The sequence below is a fragment of the Patagioenas fasciata genome, chromosome 23 (genome assembly GCF_037038585.1).
Source record: "Patagioenas fasciata isolate bPatFas1 chromosome 23, bPatFas1.hap1, whole genome shotgun sequence".
Lineage (NCBI taxonomy): Eukaryota > Metazoa > Chordata > Aves > Columbiformes > Columbidae > Patagioenas > Patagioenas fasciata.
In genome coordinates, this window is record NC_092542.1 from 2908659 (window position 1) to 2933468 (window position 24810).

At 44.0% G+C, this 24810-nt stretch overlaps 1 protein-coding gene across 6 annotated transcripts in view; it reads right to left on the bottom strand.

The window, feature by feature from the left end:
- RERE (arginine-glutamic acid dipeptide repeats) overlaps positions 1-24810 on the bottom strand; it is a 166070-nt gene that overhangs the window by 81900 nt on the left and 59360 nt on the right. For 5 of the 6 annotated variants that reach the window (XM_065854884.2, XM_065854883.2, XM_065854880.2 and 2 more), the window contains exons 3-5: positions 22281-22351; positions 3425-3530; positions 1898-1994 (exon numbers count right to left, since the gene is read on the bottom strand). In XM_065854884.2, the coding sequence (XP_065710956.2) occupies positions 1898-1994; positions 3425-3530; positions 22281-22351 (274 nt within the window). The remainder of the gene's footprint in view (positions 1-1897; positions 1995-3424; positions 3531-22280; positions 22352-24810) is intronic. The other variant, XM_071798377.1, reaches the window with a different exon arrangement.

A 24810-nucleotide genomic window follows, 5' to 3' on the forward strand; every position in this document is an offset into this window, starting at 1 on the left:
CCAAGATTCCACTATTCAGCTTTTTATTTAGGAAGTAAATAAGACTTCAGTTTAATAGCACTTCCAATTAAAAAATAAAAGCTATGCTGGTTTTAGCAACACTGCAATCCGAACAACATGAAGCTCAAACACACACAAGTTTCCTCCTCCTATTTTCATACATGAGAGTAAAACAGTGATGTTAAAAAGAGGGGAAAAAAGAGAGTATTTATTAGCTTGTTCTGCAACAGACTGTTAATAACTTTTAATATAATTTGTTGATGAAGTCATTATCCCTAAGGATGAGCACGAGGACTGCATCTCATTTCCTCAAGGGTTTGGTGGGCTGTTCATGTTCAGCATCTGCTCGCGTTCCCATCCGAGGCATCGCAGCTTGCTGCCGCCAACCAAATCACATCAGGAGCGGCCACACACCCAGAGAGCTGGTGCTTTGATTTTAAACCTGATCCAATGCAATCAACAAAGCATTAGATTTTGCTCTTTTTCAGCATATCAAGCTTTCTAGGATTAATATAGATAGCGTCTCTTTTTGCTTGTATTTACTGAACAGTGTTTGCTATTACAAAAAAGCTGCTGTGGGGCTTGTTTAACATTATAGAAAGGTTTGGCAGCAGTACACCAAGACAGATAATTATTTTGATTGCAAGAATACTGGATTTGTTGGCTTAAAAGCACCACGTACTTGAAATCAACTGCACGAGAAAGGTGAAATGTTAAGCTTGTCGCCCTTTTTATGGCAAAAGCACTTCAAAAAGGGCTTACAAATCAACAGCCACCATGAACTTGGCCTTGGCAGATGAGCTCTGTGATACACAACAACAGCTACAGGTGAGGAAAAACACAGCAGGGGATGAAGGATGGAGAGAAGTGCCCATTGGTCTCAGACAAAATCAATAGGGCTCTCCCAGGAGCAAGGCTGGATAACTGTCCCATGATTCTCTAACTCTCACTCAATTGCCTTCTGGTAAAGGACAAAGCATCACTGGATTGTGCGCCGGTCATGCCGGGTTGTACGGGAACATTAACAAGGTCCCCAATGGAGATGTCACACAGGAAAACCCAAAGACAAACTTGTTCGCTAATATTTATTTTATCCTGGCGGCTGAAGCAGCCACCGGAATTTTCCACGTTTGTAAAGTTTAATACGTAAATCAAAGACTTCTTCCCTCCCTTGCAACAGTTTGTCTTGAAGTAAGTGGCTTCAGCGAAGTGGCTCTGAACAAGAAATGTCTCCAGATGGTTCTAGCGAAACACCATCTGAGCATTATTATCAGGGAGATTATTCAGTTTGCATTTTGACAACATCCATGCGTGTTCGGCACATTGAAAATCTGCCAAAAAATAATGCCTTGCTGTTTGTATTTGAAAACGTCTGCGAGGAACAGTGCGGCCCCTCAGCCCAGTTCGAGCTCAGTGGTACAGGGAGCAGCACCCTCCAGGGAAGGGCAGAAAGAACAGAGCGCAATGCAGACGGGTCCATCACCTCCTGTCTGCACAGCCAGCTTTTAATGGAGCTCTTAGTCCAGCTGCAACAATGACAAGCGCCTCAGAGCAAAAGCCTTTAGCGCAGTTTAATCAGGGCAGTGCACTCACCCTGGCTTTGCTGGCAGACGCTATTGTTAACAGTGAATCAAACACGGAGGAGGGAAGGGTAGGATGTTTCTGAGAGAACCAGCAATAGCCTCAGTTGGAAAGGATGGGAAACAACACTGATTAAGCGAGATTAAAACGATATTGTAGAATTACAGCTTCTTTTTGAATGAGAACGGATAACACGAGTTAATTACTGCAGATGAGGAGAAAGCCGAGCAGTGTGCGAATGATGCCCATAGAAAACCAGGAAAAGCTCCAGAAAAAGGTTTTTCTCATCCACCTCCCATCCGGTCCCCACGCTCACCTGAGGGCGGCGGCGTGGTACGTGTCAACGTAATCCGAGATGAAGAGCTCGCGGTTCTTGATGACCGGGTCCGTGATCACCAGCTCCCGCCCCGAGTCTGCGGGGATGCAAAGCACAGAAAGGCACCACGGCGTTAGCTGTGCTCTGACGGCACCGCCACGGCGCGGGGCTCGGACGGGGCAAAGGCTGAGCCCGTCTCTTAGATACGCACTCAGCATCAAGGTGACAAACACTCTGATGGTCTACACGGTCTGCATGTACAGAAATAACATCATACCCCTATTTATACATGAATTCTCCCTCACTGTATCTAAAGGACAAGTGAACAGAAACAAATTTAAGGGGTACTGGCTGACACATCCTACCTACCATCCACCAAAACGGTCTCTATGTGAAAGCAATATTGCTAATTAATTTATCACCGACTTTTGCTTTCCAGGCTAAAGTTTTGGTTGTTTTGCACATTTAATCGTGAATCTTCAGTAAAATCTTGGTGGTGCTAACTGTTAGTGCTCTGGCTTTGAGATAAATATGGATGTTCGTGTTCAAATACAAAAAATTCTCAGTGATAAGAAAAAACTGGAAGACAACCTTTCCCATGGCTTCGTTACAATACCTTTGAATGGCACACAGGAACATTTCTTCACATGCACAAGTGTGCGACGTAAAAAGCCGTAAGGTTATTAAAATGTTCACTTCTTGGACACTCCTTATAATCCCACTATTACAAGTTTCAAATAACTTAGCAAGAAATGTTACACACACAGAACGTCGGTAACGCCTGCAAAAAGGAGGATGCCTGCTCAACTTGGTACTGTCACGCACCAAAAAGTTGCTGTGTTCCATATTTCAAGCATTAACTTTTCTCATCACAATTCACCTTGGAGCATCTTCAGAATTTTAACAGTTGCCTCAAGGAAATTTCCTGGTTAGAATAGAAGCAAATGTTCTGTCTCCCCTAGAGGTAAGAGATAAATGACACTGGAATATGTACTAAAGTTTCTTGTGCTTCTGTTAAACCCCAGATCACACTTGGGTTTTGCAAGGAGAAAAGGGGGGGACTCGGCTACGAGTCCCTCAGTTACATCACTTACCGCAATGTTAATTACATTGAATATTCATGCACGCAAGGTAGTGTGAATGTAAAAACGTGGTTCTCCTGACACTACGGCAGAATCACCAAAAATAGAAGAGATTGACAATTTCTTCAGCCAGTTTGGTATTAGCAGACTGTTCAGAAGGCCTACAAGGGATCCAATGCTAGTTTTCCTTTCTGCTCCCTCTTAAGGCGTGAATATAATATAACACAGTATTTAAACCATACCTGGAACGCATCTGATTATAGCTCTGGTTATGGGACATACACTCATTAGAACAAACAAGGCAGGTAAGCAACGCTATCACCTGTCCTCATCAACAGCCCTTGCTTTGTATCCCTGTACAAAAGTGTTCTTGCTTCCTGGGCTGTTAAAACGTAAAATTCAGGGCACAAGTAAAGCTGGCCTTACTGCGCAAAGCCTGGCTTACCGTTCTCGTTGTGTCTGTCCTGAACCAGATGCTGATAGACCGAATCGGGGACTTCAGACTGGCGATAGTACCATTTGACGTTCATCAGGAGGTGGTCCCGTTTGCTCTGAAAAAGAAGGTCTAAAGGCATTACTAAAAAGGAACTCGGACCACATCTGACACATCGTACAGTATACAATTTGTCTGCATGCTGAAGGGAACCTGTAGCAAAACCCAAAAGGGAGGAAGATATTTGTATGGCAGAGAAATGAGGGCAATGTGCTAATGATTGACTTTCAAAGCAGACAAAAGCAACAAGAACCTGCATCAACATGCAGTTGTACCTCTGGGTATCTGAACACTAAATACGAGTCACTTAAAACTACACCCAAGGAGAGTCAGGGATTAGAAGAGGACTGCAATCCTCAGCCTCACGCAGCCAGTTTCGACAATAAAGTATTTATGGCCAAACACAGAAGCAAAGAATACCAATGGCAACATAATTCAATGCAACCATTCTTAGAGAACACAGATTTCCCCCCCGCAAGGACAGATGGATTCCTATATAATCATAGATGTTCTTTATGAGACTCCTCCACACAAAAGCACAGGATGCTGCACTTCAATCCCATAATTACCAGCTCTGACTGCTCACGTACCTCACAGAGCCAACAGCACAATTCACACTGAAGTACCCTCCTCAAGCGCTCCTTTTGCATTGGAGAACCCAGCTACCGCTTTGTTCCTTCTTGGAAGGAAACGAGCATAAACACCACTTGAAAAGAGAATTTCCAGATCAAGTTATTACAGACTGTCTGCTTCAGTTTATCTTTGAAAGCTTGGGTAGTCGATTCCTCCAAATTCCGCTTCAAAACACTTAAAGCAACAGAGGAAAGCCTGAAGGGAAACCAGCATTCCTTTGGAATGAGGCAACTGCAAGTGCCCTTTGTTTTTCCTGGCCTACACTTCTCCAGACCCTCCTATGACCGCCCGTGAAACATTCACATTTAAAAGTTAAATCGTAGGTTACTGGACCACAAAATGTTATTGTCTCTCGGGTTCACATCAGCTCTGTTGTTACAGCAATTTCCACCCTTTCTGCTTAATAAACACCAAAATATTTCCATTAAATTCTTGAAGCCTTTTGATTGAAAACACATGTAATACCACTAAAAAGCTGCTAGTGGCAGCATTGTGCCAGAAAAAAGGTTGTGAACGGATCCACCCCAGCACACGTCCTCAGTGTGAAACACCCCAAAACCAGCCAGGAGCATCCCAAGAATCCATGTGAAACCTACTTTTTAATAACACATCTGCAAAGACAACGAGCTTGTCTAATGCATGGAAAAAAGAAAGGACAGCGTCTAGGAGGCGACACCGATTTCTGCTTTTTCACTGCAAACGCCCCGGTTTCCTAACGTATTTACAATGTTTTGCGTTATCTCCATCACCTCATCACTCAGAAATCCCGTACTTTAGGAAAGCAGAACATCTACACACAGCCCGGAGCTTCTTGCTGGTTCGAGCACATCAATTGGACAGGAAAATACTCGTTTCTCATTTTGAAACTTTGCTCTCAGACTCCCGGGATGTCCCGGTTGTTCCCTTCACTGTGTTTTATTCCAGAGGTTCCCTGTGCACATGAAGAACAACGACATTTCCTGCCCTGGAATCAGGTTCGCAATAAGAACACAGGGGCTGGATCACGGGGGCCTGGGGTTGGATCATGGGGGGTTTTCAGGGCAATGATGAATCGGAGAAGAAACGATGGGGGTTTTCATAACAAAGCAAAGTGGCTTTTCTTCCATTATACTTCAGAAATAAAAATAACGTATCTTTAAAAACTCCAGAGGAAAAGGTGAAGTTTGAATTAGAACTCAAACCGATGATAAAAACCATCAACTCAAATGGTGTGCATAAGGATAGATTTGAATCCATGGCATACACTAACTTCCTATGCTTTTAACTTCTAAAAACTACATTTTATGAAAATGAATTCTAAATTATAGAAAAAGCCAAACACGGCCAATGTACAGATCTTTGATCTCCTCCCTAAACGCCCCCCTTCTACCATGATTGCTGCTTTTTGTCCAATTCACTTAAAAGCTTCATCTTAAAAAGGCATTTTCCATACCTGCTCTCCAACACGCGTAACCCTGTTGGGTTTAACCTGAAGTCTCCACCTCCCTAAAAATATAAAGCGTCTGCCACATTTATATCCTTCACCGCACAAGAATTCCTGGACACGCTATTTTGTCAGCCGACTTTTAACTGTGGGTGTCATCCCCATTGTAGAACGCACCCACAGGCTCGAGGCGCCAACTCCTGTGCCAGGCCATGGATTCAGAACCATGTGCGCACAGAAGTGTCCCCTAGTTCAGAAAATATCACTTTAGCATTATACTGCACCTTTCCGCATGAAAGCTGCAGACGGCCACGCGCCAAACCCAGACTTGCAGACATCACAGGAATTGCAAGTGCTTTAAAGTGTCTTTGTCAGCTCAAAAATATTCCCTGTGCTGCAAAACTCCCGTTCTTCCCTTAAATGACAACACCGTCTATTGCTGCGGTGCTCGCCGAGTAATCATTTGGGGTTCTGCTGTTGCTGCTGTTTGGGTTTTTGTTCCTTTCTCCATGAATCTGCTTTGGACACTCAACGAGAATTAGATAAAATCCATAAATGGATTAAAGCATCCCGGTTCGTAAACATCTGCTCAACCTCTACTTAAAAATGAGCTTCGCTATTAAAAGGGAAAAACTAACCCTGCAGGTTCTCTTTACCAGTATGAACGTACTGATTTCCACAGCATTTGGGACAACTCCAAGGTGCCAATTTGATTTTCAACACACTCCAACAGTTACCACACGTTACAATTCACATCGCGAGAGATGCCGCGTTCTCTTCCCAGGGCTCTGACCAACCAAACGGTGCAAATGATCACAGATGTCCTGCAGATTCTCCCCGAGGGATTTAAGCCATATCCTTCATGACTTGCCCTATTTAGATACCACGTGAAATCACAACGAGCTTTGGAAACAATCTACCAAATGCTGGTGATGACAGATGGGCAGGCGGACTCGGTGAATAGGAGCTATTGCAAAGAAACAAACAGCAAAAGACAACAAGGAAAAGAACACCTTTCCTTTCAAACCATTTCAACAAGGACATTTTTCTATTAAAGAAATTCACATGATTAAGTCTAAGCTACCAAATTCTGTGTGTTATTTTAATAACACGTTAGATATTTAAGTCACTGTGCCGTTTAAAACGAACACCTTGTGCGCTGCAGCACGGAAGCGCTGGGTCTACAAATCCAGTTGTCAAGTGGACGTTATTTTTAACGCTACAAATTAACCCACCCCTTGCGCTCATTCTTTGCCACCCAAAAATGAGGATCTTGCTCCACACACCCCGTTCTGTTATAATTCCGCTTCGGGTTTCATCACCGGCCGTAGGGTTGACTGTCCCACTCACCGTGCCCTTCCCTGTCACCACTTTCCAACCACACCGAGGGGACACACACGAACCCATCTGCAAATCAGGAGCTCAACAGATACAACGAGCATCATTTTTCCCCCCACTCCGCAACAGCACATATAATTTCAAGTTCTCGGGATATCTTCTTTGGAGGCTGCTTTGTAATTAAATAAGAAACCTGGCCAGGTGTTCGCAAGCAAAGAAAACCCAGCCTGGAAATACAGAGATTATTACAAATGAACATTGTTTTTGCAGCTTGGTTATTTAATTCAGCTGCGTGTACGTTAACATATAATTAGTTCTTGCTGACAGTAGCATTGTCAAGAGTGGAAGCCATCAGTATTCAGTAAGAAAATAAGACCAGTGAAGATGGCAACATGCAGTTCAATCATCAAACACGACACCTCGGGACGGCCGGGAGCCCTTTGGGTTCCTCCCCTCTTCACCCCAACCAACACAAAACCCACAACCTTTCAACTCGTTAGCGTTATCTAACGACTCTTCCATCGACAAGAGCTTTTCTCCCAGAACCGTGTCTCCGTGGCTCATCTCCGCACACAGGGCCGCCCACAAAGGCCGCAGGGTTGAGGGAGCGCAGTAGCGGCAGCAGGAAATGAGAAGGTTTGGTTAAGCTGCGGATAATCGATCGGTGTATTCAGCCAAGTGTGAGCTGAGCTGGGAATAAGCTGCCTGCGGTATCAGATATTGCTGTTGCCAAGGTAAAGTCTGTGTAGGAGAACACATAATTTATTGACAAAACAACACAGAATTTTTTAATGCCTTGCTCTTGACATTTTGCGACTGTTCGCAACACGAATTTCTCCTGTGTCCCTTTTATTCACAACTTTAACAAATGAAACTCCTTTTGGAATTCATGAAGTCACCTCAGCGTGATGGAAATTCATTCAGTCCTATGTACAAATAACTCAAGAGATGTAAAACAGCATCGCACTCACCCTGCCCTGAGTGGAGCATCTCCCGTGTGAGAAGAGGCTGAGGGAGCTGGGGCTCTGGAGCTGGAGAAGAGGACACTGAGGGGTGACCTCATTAATGTTTACAGATATCTAAAGGGTGAGTGTCAGGAGGATGGAGCCAGGCTCTTCTCGGTGACAACCAATGATAGGACAAGGGGCAATGGGTTCAAACTGGAACACAAAAGGTTCCACTTAAATTTGAGAAGAAACTTCTTCCTGGTGAGGGTGGCAGAGCCTGGCCCAGGCTGCCCAGGGAGGTTGTGGAGTCTCCTTCTCTGCAGACATTCAAACCCGCCTGGACCCCTTCCTGTGGAACCTCAGCTGGGTGTTCCTGCTCCATGGGGGGATTGCACTGGAGGAGCTTTCCAGGGCCCTTCCAACCCCTGACATTCTGGGATTCTGTGAGGATAAACAGCTTATTTGTAGACAGCTACTTCAATCTCAGCCTACACATATACCAATACACACCTATGAAAGTATGAAACAATCTGCCTACACCTTTAAACTATTGCAAAATATGGTCAAAATTAACTCTTAAATCACGACTCATCTGCCAGGTTGTGTTTTGTGTGTCGTGGGGTGACGGCCAGATAGCCAAAATCTCCAAACCCAGCTATTGAGTCTCAAGTCTTTTTAAAAACACAAGGTGATATGCTACTTATCCGCATGTTAATTCACAGGAGCTGCCATATGTTGTCTCCTAGTGTGGGTGGTTTGGCATTATAGTTGCTAGACTGTCTTAAAAAAATACAGCCTTCAGATCACCAGAAGAACCGCACGATCAAAACTTGCTACGCTGCCACTTTATGAGCATCTTATGTTCTGGTGTGATAACTATTATCGTCTACAGCATATACTTTATACTCTACAGCATATACAACAGACAAAGCGTAATTATGGTAACTGAGGACTAGGCGAAGACTCATTAGAAACTGCAACAAATCGCACTAAAAGACGGCGTGAACTTTAGTTAATTCAACAGTAAAGTCTGCCGCGTGGGGATCCAGGTTGGCACTGGGAGCTTCCAGACAAAGCTCCAGCTCTGCTATCTGAAATGCACTTTTCTCTCTTCACTCTGCTTCTCACAGCCTTGTCTTCCCCCTCAGCTTTGACAAAAATCAACTAATACAGAATAAATGTTACCTACCAGCTCTTAATTTTATCTCGTGTCACTCATAAACCCTCCCTTCCCTCAAATTCTGCTTTCCAGATGTCCAAAGCATCCTGAAATAATTAAGCCAAAAGCCAGCCCCAGTCACCCAAGAGCCGATATGCCAGAAATTGAGCAAAAATGGAACCAGTATCTAGACCCAGCTTAATCACTAGGCCTTCCCAGTAAAACCAGTGTGCTGGAATAGCTGTTCTGTCTTTTGCAGACACCCCAGCTCCTCACTCAGCAAAGCAGGGAAGCGCTTGCAGGTTTAGGGGTTAAACTCCGCTCTGGTCTTTAGGCAGGAGGGGTCACACACCAGCCAAATGTCACTCCATAGAGATGGCATCAATTGCACTATAGAGATAAAATAATCCTCTCCGACACACTGATAACAGCTTCATCCTCAAAGAGCTCCTAGAATCAGATTTGGATGACAATCTCAGACACTTTCAGGCCCTTCTTCTTGCTATGATTTTCTCACTGTTTTCCAAACAATGTCCTCTACTCGTTTGCTTCCAAAGGAACCGCCACGGGGTGCAAGTCAGCAGTTCCCTGACACGGAGGGGCTGACGTGGATTAAGCTGAAGGCTGACAATAGAACAGCAATGTGTGAAGGAGGCACCAGATGAAAGCAAAAGGAAACACAAGGAACAAATGAAAATGCCATTAGGCAAAGAGTCATTCCTTTCCAGGACCTGTGCCCATATGGAACAATGGCTTTAATCAGACACTTGTGAACAATCCAGAATTGCACATGGCCTCATTCGAGTTTTCAAGGAGAAAAAGAACATTCCTCATTGCAGGAAATGACCGTAAAAGATTTCTGTATTTAAAACAAACGATAATATTTATTCTATAAACTTTTCAGCTTTACTAGAAACAAGCTCCTTATTGTGCCAAGATCTAGCAAGTCACCTGTTTTCCTATCACTGAAATACACTTAAGTACGACAATACCTTTAAAATTCCAGTGCAATTCTAAATGACCAAAGATAATTTCATCTTGTAAAAATAGCAGTTATGCTTAAAAACTGGCTGGCTTAAAATAAAACATCATAAGATCCTTCAGGAAGGTTACGGGTCATTGCTTACTACCTCATTCAATCCCTCTGTGGTATCTTTCTGCTCCGTTTCCCTTTTATGTTCTTTGAATCCCATCTGTGGTTCATGGTGTCAGTTATGCTGAGCTAAAGCAGAAAGTAACCACAGAGCCCAACTCCTCACAAACGAGCCTGTTTAATTACAGCTCTCAGGGTTTGAAGGCACCGTCTCCACCCATTTTATCCCCAGGAATGATGCTGTGGCACCAAACGTTTTCCCCAAATCACTGTTCTGTTCTTGGGGAAAATAAGCAGCTGTTTACACAAGAGATCAGCTAAGTGTATATACCTGATATTCACAGATCTGAGACATATATATATATATATATATGAATATCAGATATATCTGAAGAAACCTGTGCAGACAAACTGCGACCAAGGCCCCAGAGGAAAGCAGAGAAGAGCTGCCCATCGTACCTGGGGACGAGCACTCGGGTCCATCCAGACTGGCTATTTTTGTTTCAGCAAGCCTCACATCCCCATGCAGCACTCACCAAACACCGCATTGCCCTCGTGCTGAAGATTCGCCACACAACACAAAAATGCCGCGTTTCTAGATGTGCGTACATAGGGCACGCACCGCCCGATTGGACCAACACAGGTGAAGCAGTGGAGATGCCACGTCTCAGGTATTACGTCCGCAATTATCACAAAAGCCCTACACAAAAGACACGCACAGGGGTGAGGATTTATTAATAGGCTGTAATTAAAGCCACTACTAGAGAAATCAATAAGCACTACTGTTGATCACAGCATCTCTGCTCATGTTTGGTGCTTCTGTGTGCAATCTCCACCTGGATTACAGATGACGACTCGTGCAGACACAGTATTGCTAACGACCCTCCTCGCACATGGTTTATTAGCATTACTAGCATTCCTGTTGCTGCACTGCATTTGATACACATTGTACAAATACACTCTGTCAAGCATAATAAGCAAACAGTTACCTAACAACTAATGGTATCACAAATGCATTTAACTAATCATTGAATATATGCTCTGGTAATTAAATTCCATTAAGATTTTTAAGCATTATCCTAAAGAAATGCAACACTGAAATGAAGACACCACTCAGACTACGCCTGACATTTGCCATTAAATGTCATTGGTGGTATATAGCTCAAATCTAATTGCTGAGCACCACCAGCTGCAGTATTTATCACTTCTATTAAAACAAGAGGCACTCAGCGGTGGGACTATTTGAAACCATCATGCACAGTTCAAATAGATTCCTCACCTTTTAAATATCAAGGGGCCACATTTTCTTTACCATCTCACCCAGGGCTTTACCTTTTAACAAAGAGATACCCAGAGCTGAGAGGATAAAACAATGAGGAGACAGCTCTGCAAACCCAGCACAGAACGGTGATCTGGCTCTTAAAACACCGCCGGACAGCAACGGGAATTTGATGACAGGACAAGTCAAAGCACCTCTGCAAACCGCTCTGCTTTGCTAATAAGCTGGGGTTTAAAATTATCAACGGAAAAGAAATAAAAGGCTGATCAGCCAGATCCCGTGACGTGGTTATTTCACCACATAATCAAGTGCTGTTCCTATAGAGGTTATATCACAGTATCACAGTATGTTTGGGATTGGAAGGGACCTCAAAAGATCATCTAGTCCAATCCCTCTGCTGGTAAAACAAGGCTCTCTCCCTGTCTCTGATGCACACACCCAAGAGAGACACCTACTTAAATCTATATTGAAGCCCATATTAGAGAAGCTTGGCCTCTTGTGTTACTTGGAACCGGAGGGGGAAAAAAGAAAGAGAACAACCAAAGCCAAGAGTCCAAGTTCCGGGGAGCCTGACCCTAAAATGTGTGGAGCTACCTCACTACTTATGACCTTAGAAAAGCGCAATACAATACTTATACATTGGCACAAGTGACACCGACAAATCCATTTTCACACTTAAACTAATGTGAACTATCACACTCGGTCTCGAAAAACGACCAAAAATTTATGACTGTTTTATCACAGTTCACAGAATTTTACACTTTAGGGTGTCAAGTTTTCCACTTAAAGGCCCAAACTACTTGAAAACTCAAACAGCTGATAGGGAAAGAATGTTGTGAAGGTTTCTAAAAGCAAATCGAAACCGTGTATACAGTTTTCAGATATCTCCTTACAGATTTGCCTCTGCTCACGCAGGGCAGCCCTCAATCACAGCCCATAATAACATCCTGTGATCGTGAGCACAGCACAGGGAGTAAGAATCCCTGGGTTTATGAACAATTTCGCAATACAAATACGCAAAACGGCTACAACACGTGAGAAGCAGGGAACCAACACCAAACAACAGCCTCCTGTTTGGCAAACACACTGCTCAGCCTTTCCAGCAACAGAGACTCCGAGAAGCATCCCAGGGAACACCTTTCTGCACATTTCTTGACATAAATTACGTGCACTGTGTGACATTATACATTACGTACCTTCTGCCTCGCCAGGTCCTCAGGTTCAGACACATCAAAGCACTCAACTGTCTCGTTTTTTTGCCCTTCTTTTGAAACATAAGAATATGAAAGCAGGCGGTGAAGCTGGTCCTTGTTAGCGGGCCCATTTTCATCTCTTTCAACTCCAAGCGAGCAGTTCCCTTGAAAACTGTCACCGCATTTTCGCAATCCATGAAAAGGAGGTTCAAGAGCCTCGGGTCACCGCTCATAACCACAGTCGATACAGAGCATAAATTACATCTTTCTATTCCACACAAGTGAATTGTGTATATTCTTTTATCTTAAATCGCTCGATTCTTTCTATAAATCCAATATTCCAGGCATGTTTGTGGCCTGTAGGGTGTAAACAGCTTGCAACTCCTTTTTCTAAAGTAATATTCCCAGAATTCATGATCTCCTTTCTTTTCTGCAAAATTACATTGAAACCTCATCTTAACCATTCCCTCCCACTTTTTTTCTCTCTATACAACCACACAGGTGCTACATTTATTGCTCCTTCTACTGCACAGATATTTGATACAAATTGGTGAGGTTGTCAAGCGGCCTCAACTCTAATCAAGAATATTTCCACCTAGGAAAACGCTGTTGTGTAGATGGAGCTGTGTGTATTTTATACCACGGCTACTCCAGCATTTCTTAGCTACTTACTGCAGTTCCTGAGGATGGATATGACACTGAGTCACAAACCGGGTTCGCAGGCTTCCCAGGATGTTTTACACATAAAAGGGAAACAGCATTTGTTGCTTTATACAGCATTCCTTACAGGAGATATATTAACAGGTGGATGGAACAAGAATTGCTTTACGTAACAACACAGCTTGTGTGTTTCCCAAAAGGAAAGAGTTCAAATGAAGTTTGCTTAGCACAGGTTTGTTTTAATAACTTTGCATCGCTTTTAATCTCCAAGTGTTCCAAGAAACAAGACACGGAAAGGAAAAAGATTAAAAACAGAAAAAAAAGGTTTTCTGCTTAGAAAGCAGAGTAGGATGCTGATGCACTACTAATTTAATTAAAGAGTTATTTTCCTTTTAAATACCCTCTAATGGCCCAAAACGAACTCAAGCTGATTTAAAATCAATCACTTTAATCAAAATTACAAGTTCAAATTCTCCATGGATTAGTGTTCCGCGACTACAGAGTCAAAACGGCACATCCACCGCATCCCGACTCGTCCCTGCTCCGAGTCCCAAGCCGGGAGCAGAGCCGTTATCTCCTTCCCACAGCACATGGAACCTCAGGCTCCGCAAACAGCCCCAAAACCCCATTTCTGCTCCCAACCCAGGCCCTCGGTGGCAGCCAGACCCCCCCACCCGCCTTCTGTGGAGCAGCAAACAGAACCCACAGGAGATCTGAAGCTCCAGTAGACAAGGTAGAGCCGACTCGGAGCATTTTCTGAAGCGGCTCCGTCAGTCTCTGATACATAAAAAGGGAGACGTTCCTTCTCCTGCCACTCAAACACCAAACGCATCCCAGGTATTTAGAGAACATCTGTCCTGTTTTCCTTCGCAGCTCTCCCCAGCAGCCGCTACAACAGACCTTTCCTGGTGTTCAATCCATATGGAACCAACACCTCCTCACCCAGCGTGGTGTTCTGACCAAAGACACACCAAACCATGCCCTGCCTCCCAGAACACACTGGCTCTGCACACCGATCCCACAGCAGCGGCAAAAACCTGACACTGCGGAGCACGCACCAGCGTCCCAATGTCACGTTATCCAGGGCTTCAGTGGAACAACGGCTGATGGTTATGGATTAAAACTATTGCTACGTGCTTGAGCACAACAGGTAAGAAACAGTTGGAAGGGAAGCTCTTGTAACTGAAGATGAACGTGTCAATAACTACAAGCATCCCAAAGTACTGAAATAGTACGGAAACCGGGAGACAAAAAGAGTCCGAGCGACTCAGCGCGGGGCAGGGCAGGAGGAACAGCGGTTTCTGAACCCACTCCCATCAATCCACAGACTCTGGTGCGGAGATTTCTCCACCAGCACCGCAGACATTTCCACCTTCAACCACAGCGACCCCACAGTGCTCGGGATGGAAACGGCGCCTGCGGAGTCTCAGCAATGCTCTCCATAGCTCAGCTCCACCACAACCCAACTACAAAAACCAAAGGTGTCTATTTTACAGACGCGTTTTTCCTTTCTGCCCACGTTTCGTTTCTAAGCATCCAGATGGGACTTACACATCTGGCACAGGTGTCCCGTTGTGCCAGGGGTGGGATGTTTGTGTCCCACACCTCCACATGCTACACCGAACGTTTGGTTTTCACAAGAGCTTTATCAGACCTCGAGGAGCCACATGAAGCCCATCGGTGGGGTTGCCCTTCCCCAGCAAGCAAATGGTGAGGGCTGGGACACGCTAAAATTCAGTGACCACAGTGACATTTCACATTCCTTAAGGAAAATCATTTTGCAAGCGGGAAAACAAATTTCTTTAATGAATTATTGTCACCAGCTTACAAAGTATAACAACGTACCTTTGGAGACTCAGCGCAGACACGAGGGATCTCACAGAGCCCAAGTACCCCCAAATGACCAGAGAGAAAATTTCAACTTCAATAATCCTAAAGGTCAGGAGCATTATTAAACATGACAGATGCCCGCACTATTCAACACTAGAGGACATGGCTACATTTATTCTAACTCCATTTGCTCTTGCTACATTTAAAGCAGCTAATGTACCATCCAATACTTTTCCCCTCCCCTGAAAGCTAGAAATAACAATCTTTTTCCTCCATATTTTCAAATTGACAACTCCTGATTTATTTAGCAGCCAATTATCTCAACAGCAGGTGTAGCTGGTTTGCTTTCCATCAGTGGGAGGAAACAAGACAGCAGTAAAAGGAAAAAATGAAGGCAAAAGGTGCTAAAGATTACACTACAAAGTGCCTAAAAAACCCTACCAATATGGGCAGGTCAAATACAGAGAGGGAAGTTAAACTGTGGTTCCTGTATTTAAAAATCAAGCCCTTGCTATTAAATGCGTTCTCATGCACAAGTTACTACACATGTCCCTCTGGATAACACAGCATGGGAACCACGATCCCAATTACACTCCACAACCATGAGCACTATATTCCTGTTTCCTCAATACCTGTTTTCACCCTTGGCTCACAGTCAGATGGGCGGTGGCAGTGATATTAACGGTATTTCTATCAATTGTGCTTCCAGCTTTCCTTTTTATAAAATTAGAACAAAACTCACACAACAGCACGGGATTTCACATCCAGTCCTATTTTTGCCACCCTGCAGCTCGTAGAATTCCCTTCATATGGAAGCAGGCTTTCAAAACAGAACAGTTTTACAATGAACTGGAGCGATTCTCTGATTTAAAACAGCCTGACAAGCACCAGGAGCTCCCGTTCAGGCCCTGCCGGCCGCGTTCTGGTAGGAGCGCGTATGGACCGCGGTCACGCACACACCGAGCATCCCACCAACGCTTCCGAATGCCCGGAGGTGTCAAACCGAACAGGGTCATCACATGGAAATAACCTGTGAATTATGTGTGCTTTCCATTTCATTCTTCCCCCCACACACAAGATGCAAGGCCTGGGTTTCAATTGTAAAGATCTAGGCCATAGGGAAGAAGAGCTGGAGTTGAGCCCTAAAATACATAGAGACGCAACTTCCGGCTGTTTAATCCTTATTCTTAACAGTGCTACCACCTGTTTTAAACCCCCAAATATGAATGTTCTCTCCCTTTCCAGAAAACAGTGATGTAATTGTGATATAACATCGTAGCTCTGCAAGAACTGGTTTAGTTGCCCTGGTGCATTACACTGTCAAAGCTACTCAGAAGAAACCAAAACCAGAAACAGCCACAAAAACGCTGAACACTCTTCACTTTCCTTGTCTGGCGGCATCAACCAGGTCTAAATATGTCTTCACGCCACCCTGTGCTCTTTGGGAATACAAAACACGCTGCTTGAGCTCCTCCGGAATGGATGGTTTCTGCTCCTGTGCTCAGAAGACACACAACAAAATAAAAAGAATGTTGCTATATTTTTCAGTCGAGTTCAGCGAAATTCCGATACCCGTAAACTCACAGCGCAGCCTCCTAACTCTTCAGTTCCGAGCGCCCACCATCGCAAACACCTCGCTCATTTAACACATGAAGAAATCAACTTCAAGAACAGGTTGTTCCTACAAAAAGAAGGTATGTGGCAATACCTAACACCACCGTGCACCACAGCTTCGTATTTGTGTGAAAACGCAAAGAAGCCTCCGGGAAAATGAAAGTAAAAATCTATGGAGAAACACCATAAAAAAAGAAGGGAATTATCAAAATGGATTCATATACATCTGGAGTGATCTTAATACAAAATGCCCAGTGTATCTCCCTGTGCTGCTGACAAATCACCAGCTGAGGTAAATCCCAGATAATGAAACATTGTAAGAAAGGCTCTATTTAATAATTTAGCCCCTGTCAAGGAGTTTGTATTGATTCTTGTTTCCAGCACAGGGAGAGAATGTTATCTTCAGCCTTACGGCTCAATGACAGCGCCGCTGAATTTAATCACTGTGCAGCTCCTGCCATGCAATCCTTAAACTGTCACCTCCCATTCCCCGTCACTCCTCGCCGTCAAAGCCCCTGGATCCGCATTTCTATACCCATTCCCACCCCACACGTGCCCCACGGCCAGCACAGCGCCTTTGCAATCTGCTCCGCATTAGACATAAAACCAACCTCATTTGCAGGCTAAATGTTTTATATTAAATAATTCAGTGCTCCTTCAAACGTCTCATTGGTTTCGCTCTCATTGGCGCGCCTGTTCCGCACCGTAACGGCAAACTGGACCGAGCCATCGTGGGGCAGCTCTAGCAAAGGTTTGGAGTGGAAAGGAAACCTTTCGGCCTTTTAAAAAGGGAGCTGAATCTGGAGAAGTAAGAATCTCTATTAATCAGCATTTTTTCCACACCAAAAAGGAAAGGTCGCGCTGCCTCCCCAGCTGGCCAGGAAAAATTACCCACAAATTAATCCAGCTGCAGTTCGGGAACAGAACAGCAATTCATCTGCAAACAGAAGGAGGCTTTTAAACACAGAAATGCTTGTGGCTCACCTAGATATTTGCATTCGAAACGCCTGCTCCTGTAAGAGCACAGAAAATAGCAGATAGCATTTTAGTGCTAAAATGCGAGGCCATCCGCTGGAAGAATGCAGCGGAGAGGAAGCACACGCTGCATGATTTAGAACAGATCCCGTTTAGCTTTCCCTCTTTACTCCAGGTGAGCTGCAATATTTTCCCTTTTGATTTTTAATCTTTTGGATCAAAGCAAAACGCTCCCGCAGGCCCAGGCGGCCAAGGTCACCGCACGCGGATCCGCTATCGCAGGGCACTGGCGGCATTTCACAACTGTCTTTTTATGCACTTCTGCCTCTCCATCCAGACTGTAAATTGTTACAAGGCCCTGGGGCAATCCAGCTGTGAGCTCCGTTCCGCTCAGGCGTCAAGGAGAACGCGCCGGTGCCCGTAGACACACAAAGGGCAATATCCACGTTTCCTTTTGCACGGCAAACCCGCCGCTCTCACGGTTGGAAGTCGGGATCTGCGCATCAAAGCGGGGCCCTATTAGCATTTTAAACGCGACATCGAATTGAGGCAAAATAGGATCAATCAAAGCAGAAATCTGTTCGCTGGTTGCGTCTCTGGAAGAAAGGAAAAACCTAAAAGGGCAATTTGGACTTAGACACTGGAAATTCATACCAAGAAAGGTTTAAACGACAGGATTAGAGGGCAGGTTTGCAGGATGGTTTGTATTGGTATGGTCAGAGATCTCCTGTTCTTACCAGCAGCTCTGTGCTTCTTTGCCCTGGCAGTTGCTGCCCTTTGGTTCTCTTATCACTGTTCTGGTTTACTCGACCCATCACTTCACCTCCACTTGTTACTGCGGAGGAAAAACCCATCAACTCCCCAGCCAACAGTTCCACCCCCTCTTGCGTTTTGGACGCGGCTTTTTCCCCTCTCATCTCACCAGTTGGAGCTGCCTTGGTTTCAGATGCACAGTCACCGAATTTCTGCACATTAATTAGATTTTCCTCATACAAGTCAGTCACCTAAGTTTTAATCGTGTATTTTCATCATCTGGAAGTAATCACAATCAACGTTTTAATTAAGGTCTGAATTTTAGGACTTAACCATAAACAAAGAAAAACACTGTTTATAATACACTGATTATAATGCAGAGAATCTGACAAGCTTTAAACTACAATAAAAACCCCACGAAATATTATTATTTAATAAAAACCTATAGCTATGAAGCTGTATCCTCAGCCTGATGAGAATCCAAATCTGTTCCTTCAAATGGTGGATCCAAAGCAGAAATAAAGTGGGAACTTGTGCTTTCAAATCTCAGCGTTCTTCCATTAAAACACGGGAGAAAAAGGCCTCGCTGTGGTTTTTTGGGGATGGAGAGCTGGCTGCAACGAAACCTGGATGGTTTCGCACAGAAAGAACAACTAAGTCAGCAAAACTTACGTGGGAAAGAGAAAAACATCCACCTCGGCATTAACTGCTCCCAGTTTATTGACTTGGCCATGTAATTTAAACCCAAAGCTCTAAGACTGTTCCAAAAGCAAGAAATCAACAGGAAATCAACCCTCAATTAAATGCTAATGGATCCCAGTTTTACTACTCCATCAAACACCATTTTCTCCCTTCTTATAGTTCAGTCAAGTTGCGTCAATGAAATATTAAAGCCCCATTATGATGCCCTTGTATAAGTTGTATCCACATATTCCAGCTTCCCAATGGTATTTTGCTGTTTCTTATTAAAAAATATATCAAGTCGCTGGCATAATAAGGTGGATAACACAGGCTTAAGCCAAACGGGTGAAGAAGTGTTTCCAAAGGAGCAAAACGAGGTCAGAAAAGTTGCTCCAAAACTCATCACAACCTTGAATAATCCAGATTTCCCACTTAAACCCAACCACTCGTTCACTGCCCTGTTTGGAAGGAGGGAGAACATTTCCCGGAGTAACTGATATTTAGTACCCCAGGGAAAGAGGAAGAAGCGACGACCAACAGAAGCACGGGAAGCAATAAAGCAGGGACTGATCTACCCATTGCTGCACCACAGTGTGTTCCTAATCTAAGCCCTTAAGGATAATCTGGCCTTGAGTCCTGAAAGAGGATAGTATTAACCCAGAGCAAAATGAATTAGCACCGGAGAGAGGTTAAAAAGATGAACAAAATAACCCAAAATAACCCAATCGGTAGAAGAAAACAAAAAAAACTCGTAAATTTGTTCGCTTGGGTTGTTTCTTTTTCTTTAATACAGACAACTGTCTTACACTGATAGGGCACGGCAAGTTCTGTTTTAACATGTATTAAGGTTGATAATTCAAAACCGGTGAAGCGAACAAGGGAAGCATTTATGGCACATTCCACCCTTTCGCACGACCCACCGCTCCAGCCTTTCCGATAAGGGAAGGATCCAAAGGCACACACACAGTCTCAGGGCTGGAGAGTTCTGTTGCCATCAGTGGACAATACCTGCACTAAATGTATGGTTGAATATTTCCAGGGAGAAACTTCAATTATATCGCAATCACTGCTATCTTAATAAAAGCTAAATTAACAAAAACTAATCTCTTAGTAAAGACATCTGGTATAGTACAAATGTTAGCATAATGACACTGTTTAGAAACCTGGAATTTTTTCTACCAGGCAGCTCTATTATTGCGCTGTATTAGATCTGGAATTTAATAGATCTCTGCAGAGGAAGCTTTGCCAACCAGATCTGGTTCAGATCAAGCTGCAGTGGGCTTAGAAGCATTTTTTTTTGCCTTTAAAGAACCATCAACAAAACGATCTTTATGCTGAATTCTGCTGAATGCCTGGAGATCACTGGAGTTCCTACAGAAAGGAAAGGTGAGAAACACTCGTATTTTAGACTAACAGACAGCTTGTGTCATCATCTCCAAACCTTCCTGGGTGTCCCCCTGTATTGAAACCTTAAAAAAAAAATTCAAACAAACACCAGCTAACAAACCTACAGACATCAGCCATATGGGCTGGAGCGGGATCACCAGATTAGCTAGATTAACACAGCTCCCGCTAAGTATCATAGAGAATTAGGCACAACAAAGCTCACGAGGTCTGCCCAGGAACCCAAGGTGCATTTTCCTTCACCAAGACCAAAGCACATTACGCCAAGTCCACGCTCAACAGCAAGTCTGGTTTTCCTGGCGCTACAGAGCAATAACGAACAGGTGACGTCCCTCCTGCCATCACCGTTATCCCCAGCGAGCTCCACGAGGCTCCCGCAGATCCCAAATTGATGCTATTTCAAAGCGGTTTCTCAGCCGCAGGAACCAGCAGCGCGATGCTCGGCAGAGCAGGACTCCCGCCCCACCTCCGGCGCTGGTGTTATTTAATTCTCTCCCCAATAACACATCAAACTATCAATACGTTAGTGGAAATTACTTTCAAAGACATTAATGTTCCGGTGAAACCCGTGTTATGGAGATATTGAAGGCACAGCAGACCAGCAAGGACACGGCAATTACAAACAGAGCCACTTCTTGCTGACAGTTTCTCTAAGGCACAACGTGGTTAATTGTACTTTACCTTTCCATTCCACAAAGTTATTTATGTGAACCCCAGAAAGCTTGAAGGAATCCAGTCCCACAGAAAGAGTAGAGACAAAGGAGGACAGTTGAGCAACCAGCACTAATGTGTTGTACAAGCCCAGTGCTGACAAGGGAAGCAATTAATGCAACTCAGCAGGAATTTATTGTCCAGAATGGCAACTATCCCATTGTAATTCCAGTCAGACAGAAAAGCACCTGATAACGTGGCTTAACCCATCACTAGAATCTGCTCACTACAAATCCAACAACTCCTTCAAGGAAAAAAAGGAAGGAAAGGAGGGAGAGAACACACACGAGTGCCAAGCACCACGGACACCAGCAGTGAACAAACCGCACACGTTCTCCACTGCGGTCTCAAAAACGAACTTGTTAGGAGTAAAATCAAAGACTTGAATAAGAAAGCTTAGGAAAGGAAGATACATTCTGATAGCAAAAGATCTGTGTCTGTAGATGACACATTGATAAGCAGAACAGTTTATTACATATTCAGAACTTCCATAAACCAACAAGAGCAAGATGATCAGCAGCAACAGTCCCCTTTGGCAAACACCTGCTGACAGCACCCAAAGCACTGCAAAGTTTAACCTTTTACCCTCAAAAATTCAGATACAAAGGGGCAAAGCACAACTCCAACTCATGTGTTCTTGCCCAGGCCCCCAACTGTCCATTTTTCATGTTATTTTCTGGTTTTCCACATCGATATAGGGTCTGCTCTCTTTTGGCATCCTCAACTGTCAGTCCAATAATGAGCAGAGATAAGAGGCCACACAAAGCAGCCCCCGGGTTTCCATTTCCACAGCTGTGCTATAGAAAGCTATAAGTAAAGGCACAGCCGAATTTCGCTTCCCAGGAAAAACTTGACTTACTGAGCCACGATTTCCCAAAATCGCTCAACTCCACGTTAATATTTCTATGGATTACCAAACCATATAATGACACAGACCACAATTTGAACTGCACAGCCCAGCTGACTCGGTCTAAACCAAGGAGACAACGCTGCCTTGTGGCAAAACAGCTACTGCAGGAGTTTAATCAGATGGGAAGAGATACAGACTCAGAAATGCTGTCAGCGCTCTGGAGAACGGGGCAGGGAAAAGGAGGAGATGTGAAAGGTTTCCTTACCAGTTTGAAGTCTTGAATGCTGCAGATGAAATACGGGGTATTCGGCCGGCGACTTTCAATATATACGCAATCTTTAAAAAAAACAAGATTTTAAAATAATGGAAATTAACTTCTGTACCGCCAAGAAAGAACATAAAACCAGGATAAATTCAAAAAACAGCTTAAGCTTAGAAAGAGCCACCATTTCATTTGCATAACATGTAATTTATTCCGAGTCTTACCTAAAAATAGAACCTAGATGTTTTATGATAAATAGGGGAATTCACTGCATAAAAATTACCTGTGATTCAAATAGGCATTTTGCTAGAAAAACAAAAGGAAGTCATAAGAGCGTTGAGAATTTAGTTCATAAAAATGACCAGGTCACAATCTATGAACCAGCTCAAAATCAAACAGGAAACGTATCAGATCTTTCGCTATTACCAACCTGCACTAACATATTTTCTCTTGTAATTGTGAAGAAAACCAATCATAGATGAAATGCAGCAAACTACATCAGATTTAGCTCGGGGAAGGACTGGGCTTTCTCAAGTTCCCTTCGCCATGACAGAACCAACACATTGCTGCTGTTCGCCTTTCACAACCGGACTCCACAGGTGGTTGGTAAAGAACACCCCTTGTTTTAAAACAGTCTTGGCAAGAACCACTCCAAAAGCAGCACCGCAAAATAAACTTACAGCGAGGATGGGAAAGGAGCGCCTGATTAACCATAATGACCTTAGCAATGAGAAAACTGGCACACGGTTTGCTCCAAGGTAAAGATGCTGCTCCCAAAGCCAAACCAACTATTTAAAGGCCCTTGTGTTCTCCTTTTTTAAATAGCAGTTACCAACTTCAATAGAAGACCAAGAACACCAGCTATTCTATTAATCATTTTCCATCAACCTATTTATATTTCTAGGGAAAAATTCCAAAGTCTTAGAGTTTCATAAGACACCTTTCAAAACAGAGCTAACACCCTGCTTTGTGTCTTGTAAAATCTGAACTTTAAGACATTTTCTAGCTCTTTTGCTCCACAAAGAGCACAGAGAACGTTCCTGAGGATGCGTCATCACTGTTCTTCACAATAAAACATCATCTTACCCAAAGAAACAAGGAAACCCAACCTGTACTCGGGAACCCTCTCACCACGGAGAGGTAACTCCAAGACTAATTTAAAAGTTAACTTGCATACTGGATTTATTATGAATCCTTCCCACCAAAAAGCATCAGAGCAGAGGAGACACGGCCAGGAGGACAAACATGCAAAAATTCCAGTGCTCAGCGAGTTATTTACTAAATGTAGTGATTCATCTTAATGATGATGGTATCACAGGAAACTAAGTTGTGAGGCTACGTATGTTCCATATATGTAAAATGCACTAAAATCTTGGAGGTTTTTGGTTTTTTTAGTAAGAAAACAACGGCCAACAGTTTTATATAACAACCCCCAGTGTCTCTGGGAAATCAAGAATTACACCCATTCATGTCAAGCACAATTTGCCTTTCCAAAGAGCCAATGTGAATGGTGACGTCCCAGCCAGGGCAGCGGCAGCACCACGCGTACATCGTGAAAACAGCGAGAGCGTGGGTGTCATCAGCCACCAAGGCCAGGAGAACGGGGACCCATCTGACTTGTAACTCACGCTCATAGAGCAACTGCATCCAAAATCCTGAAAATCCCACAGAAATGCTAAAGTCAGGGGAAAGCGTCTCACCTGCCTCGCATCAAACGCATCCTCCCTGCATTGCTGCAGTAGGATTTATTCCAGTTTATTCAGAAGCCACAGCAATTTAAGCATATCAAAGCATCGCTGCACTGTTCTGTTTCCCCAGACCTCCTTGGCTAATCTCATTTTAAGAGCCCTCAACTCAAACCAAGTGCTCAGTACCACCCATTCACACCCCGTTCCATCACTTGCAGGAAGTTTTTCAGGATTCACTAGAGAACTGGTATCAAAAGGCACCAGATTTCAGATACAGGCAACGCCACAACTTCCAAGATACTTTTTATCTCAATATCTCCTTTTCACAAGCGTCATTTTCCGAGTGCTGTCAGACAGCACAGGGAATGAACACCTCAGGTCCCTCTGAAATGGGTGACACAAAAGAACCCGGCATCCAGCCGGGTACAGCAAACGTTGCCTCCCCGCTGCATTGCACCAAGGGAGGCCCCGCTGGCTGCCGGCCAGGACAAACCAACCGTGCCATCCAGCTCAGGTGTCTCCAAAGCAATGGAGGCCATACAGATTAAAAATAATGAGTTAATCCAGGTGTAAAGCAATGTCATGAATGCTAGAAGCAGAAAAAATACGCCAAAAGGAGAAGGTTTATGGATGCACTCACATCCGCCACTCAAAACTCACCATGAAGAGCCATTACTTTGATTCACCAGAAATCCAAACGGCAAATACATTATTTGGAATAGCAGCTTCGATGTGGACCCAAGCAAAGAGAAACCGTGTGCCGTTTTTCCAATGCAACAAACCTGCGTAGATAAAATTATGCCCACACCAAAAATAAAGCCTGTTTGAAGCTCCCTGCACAGCCA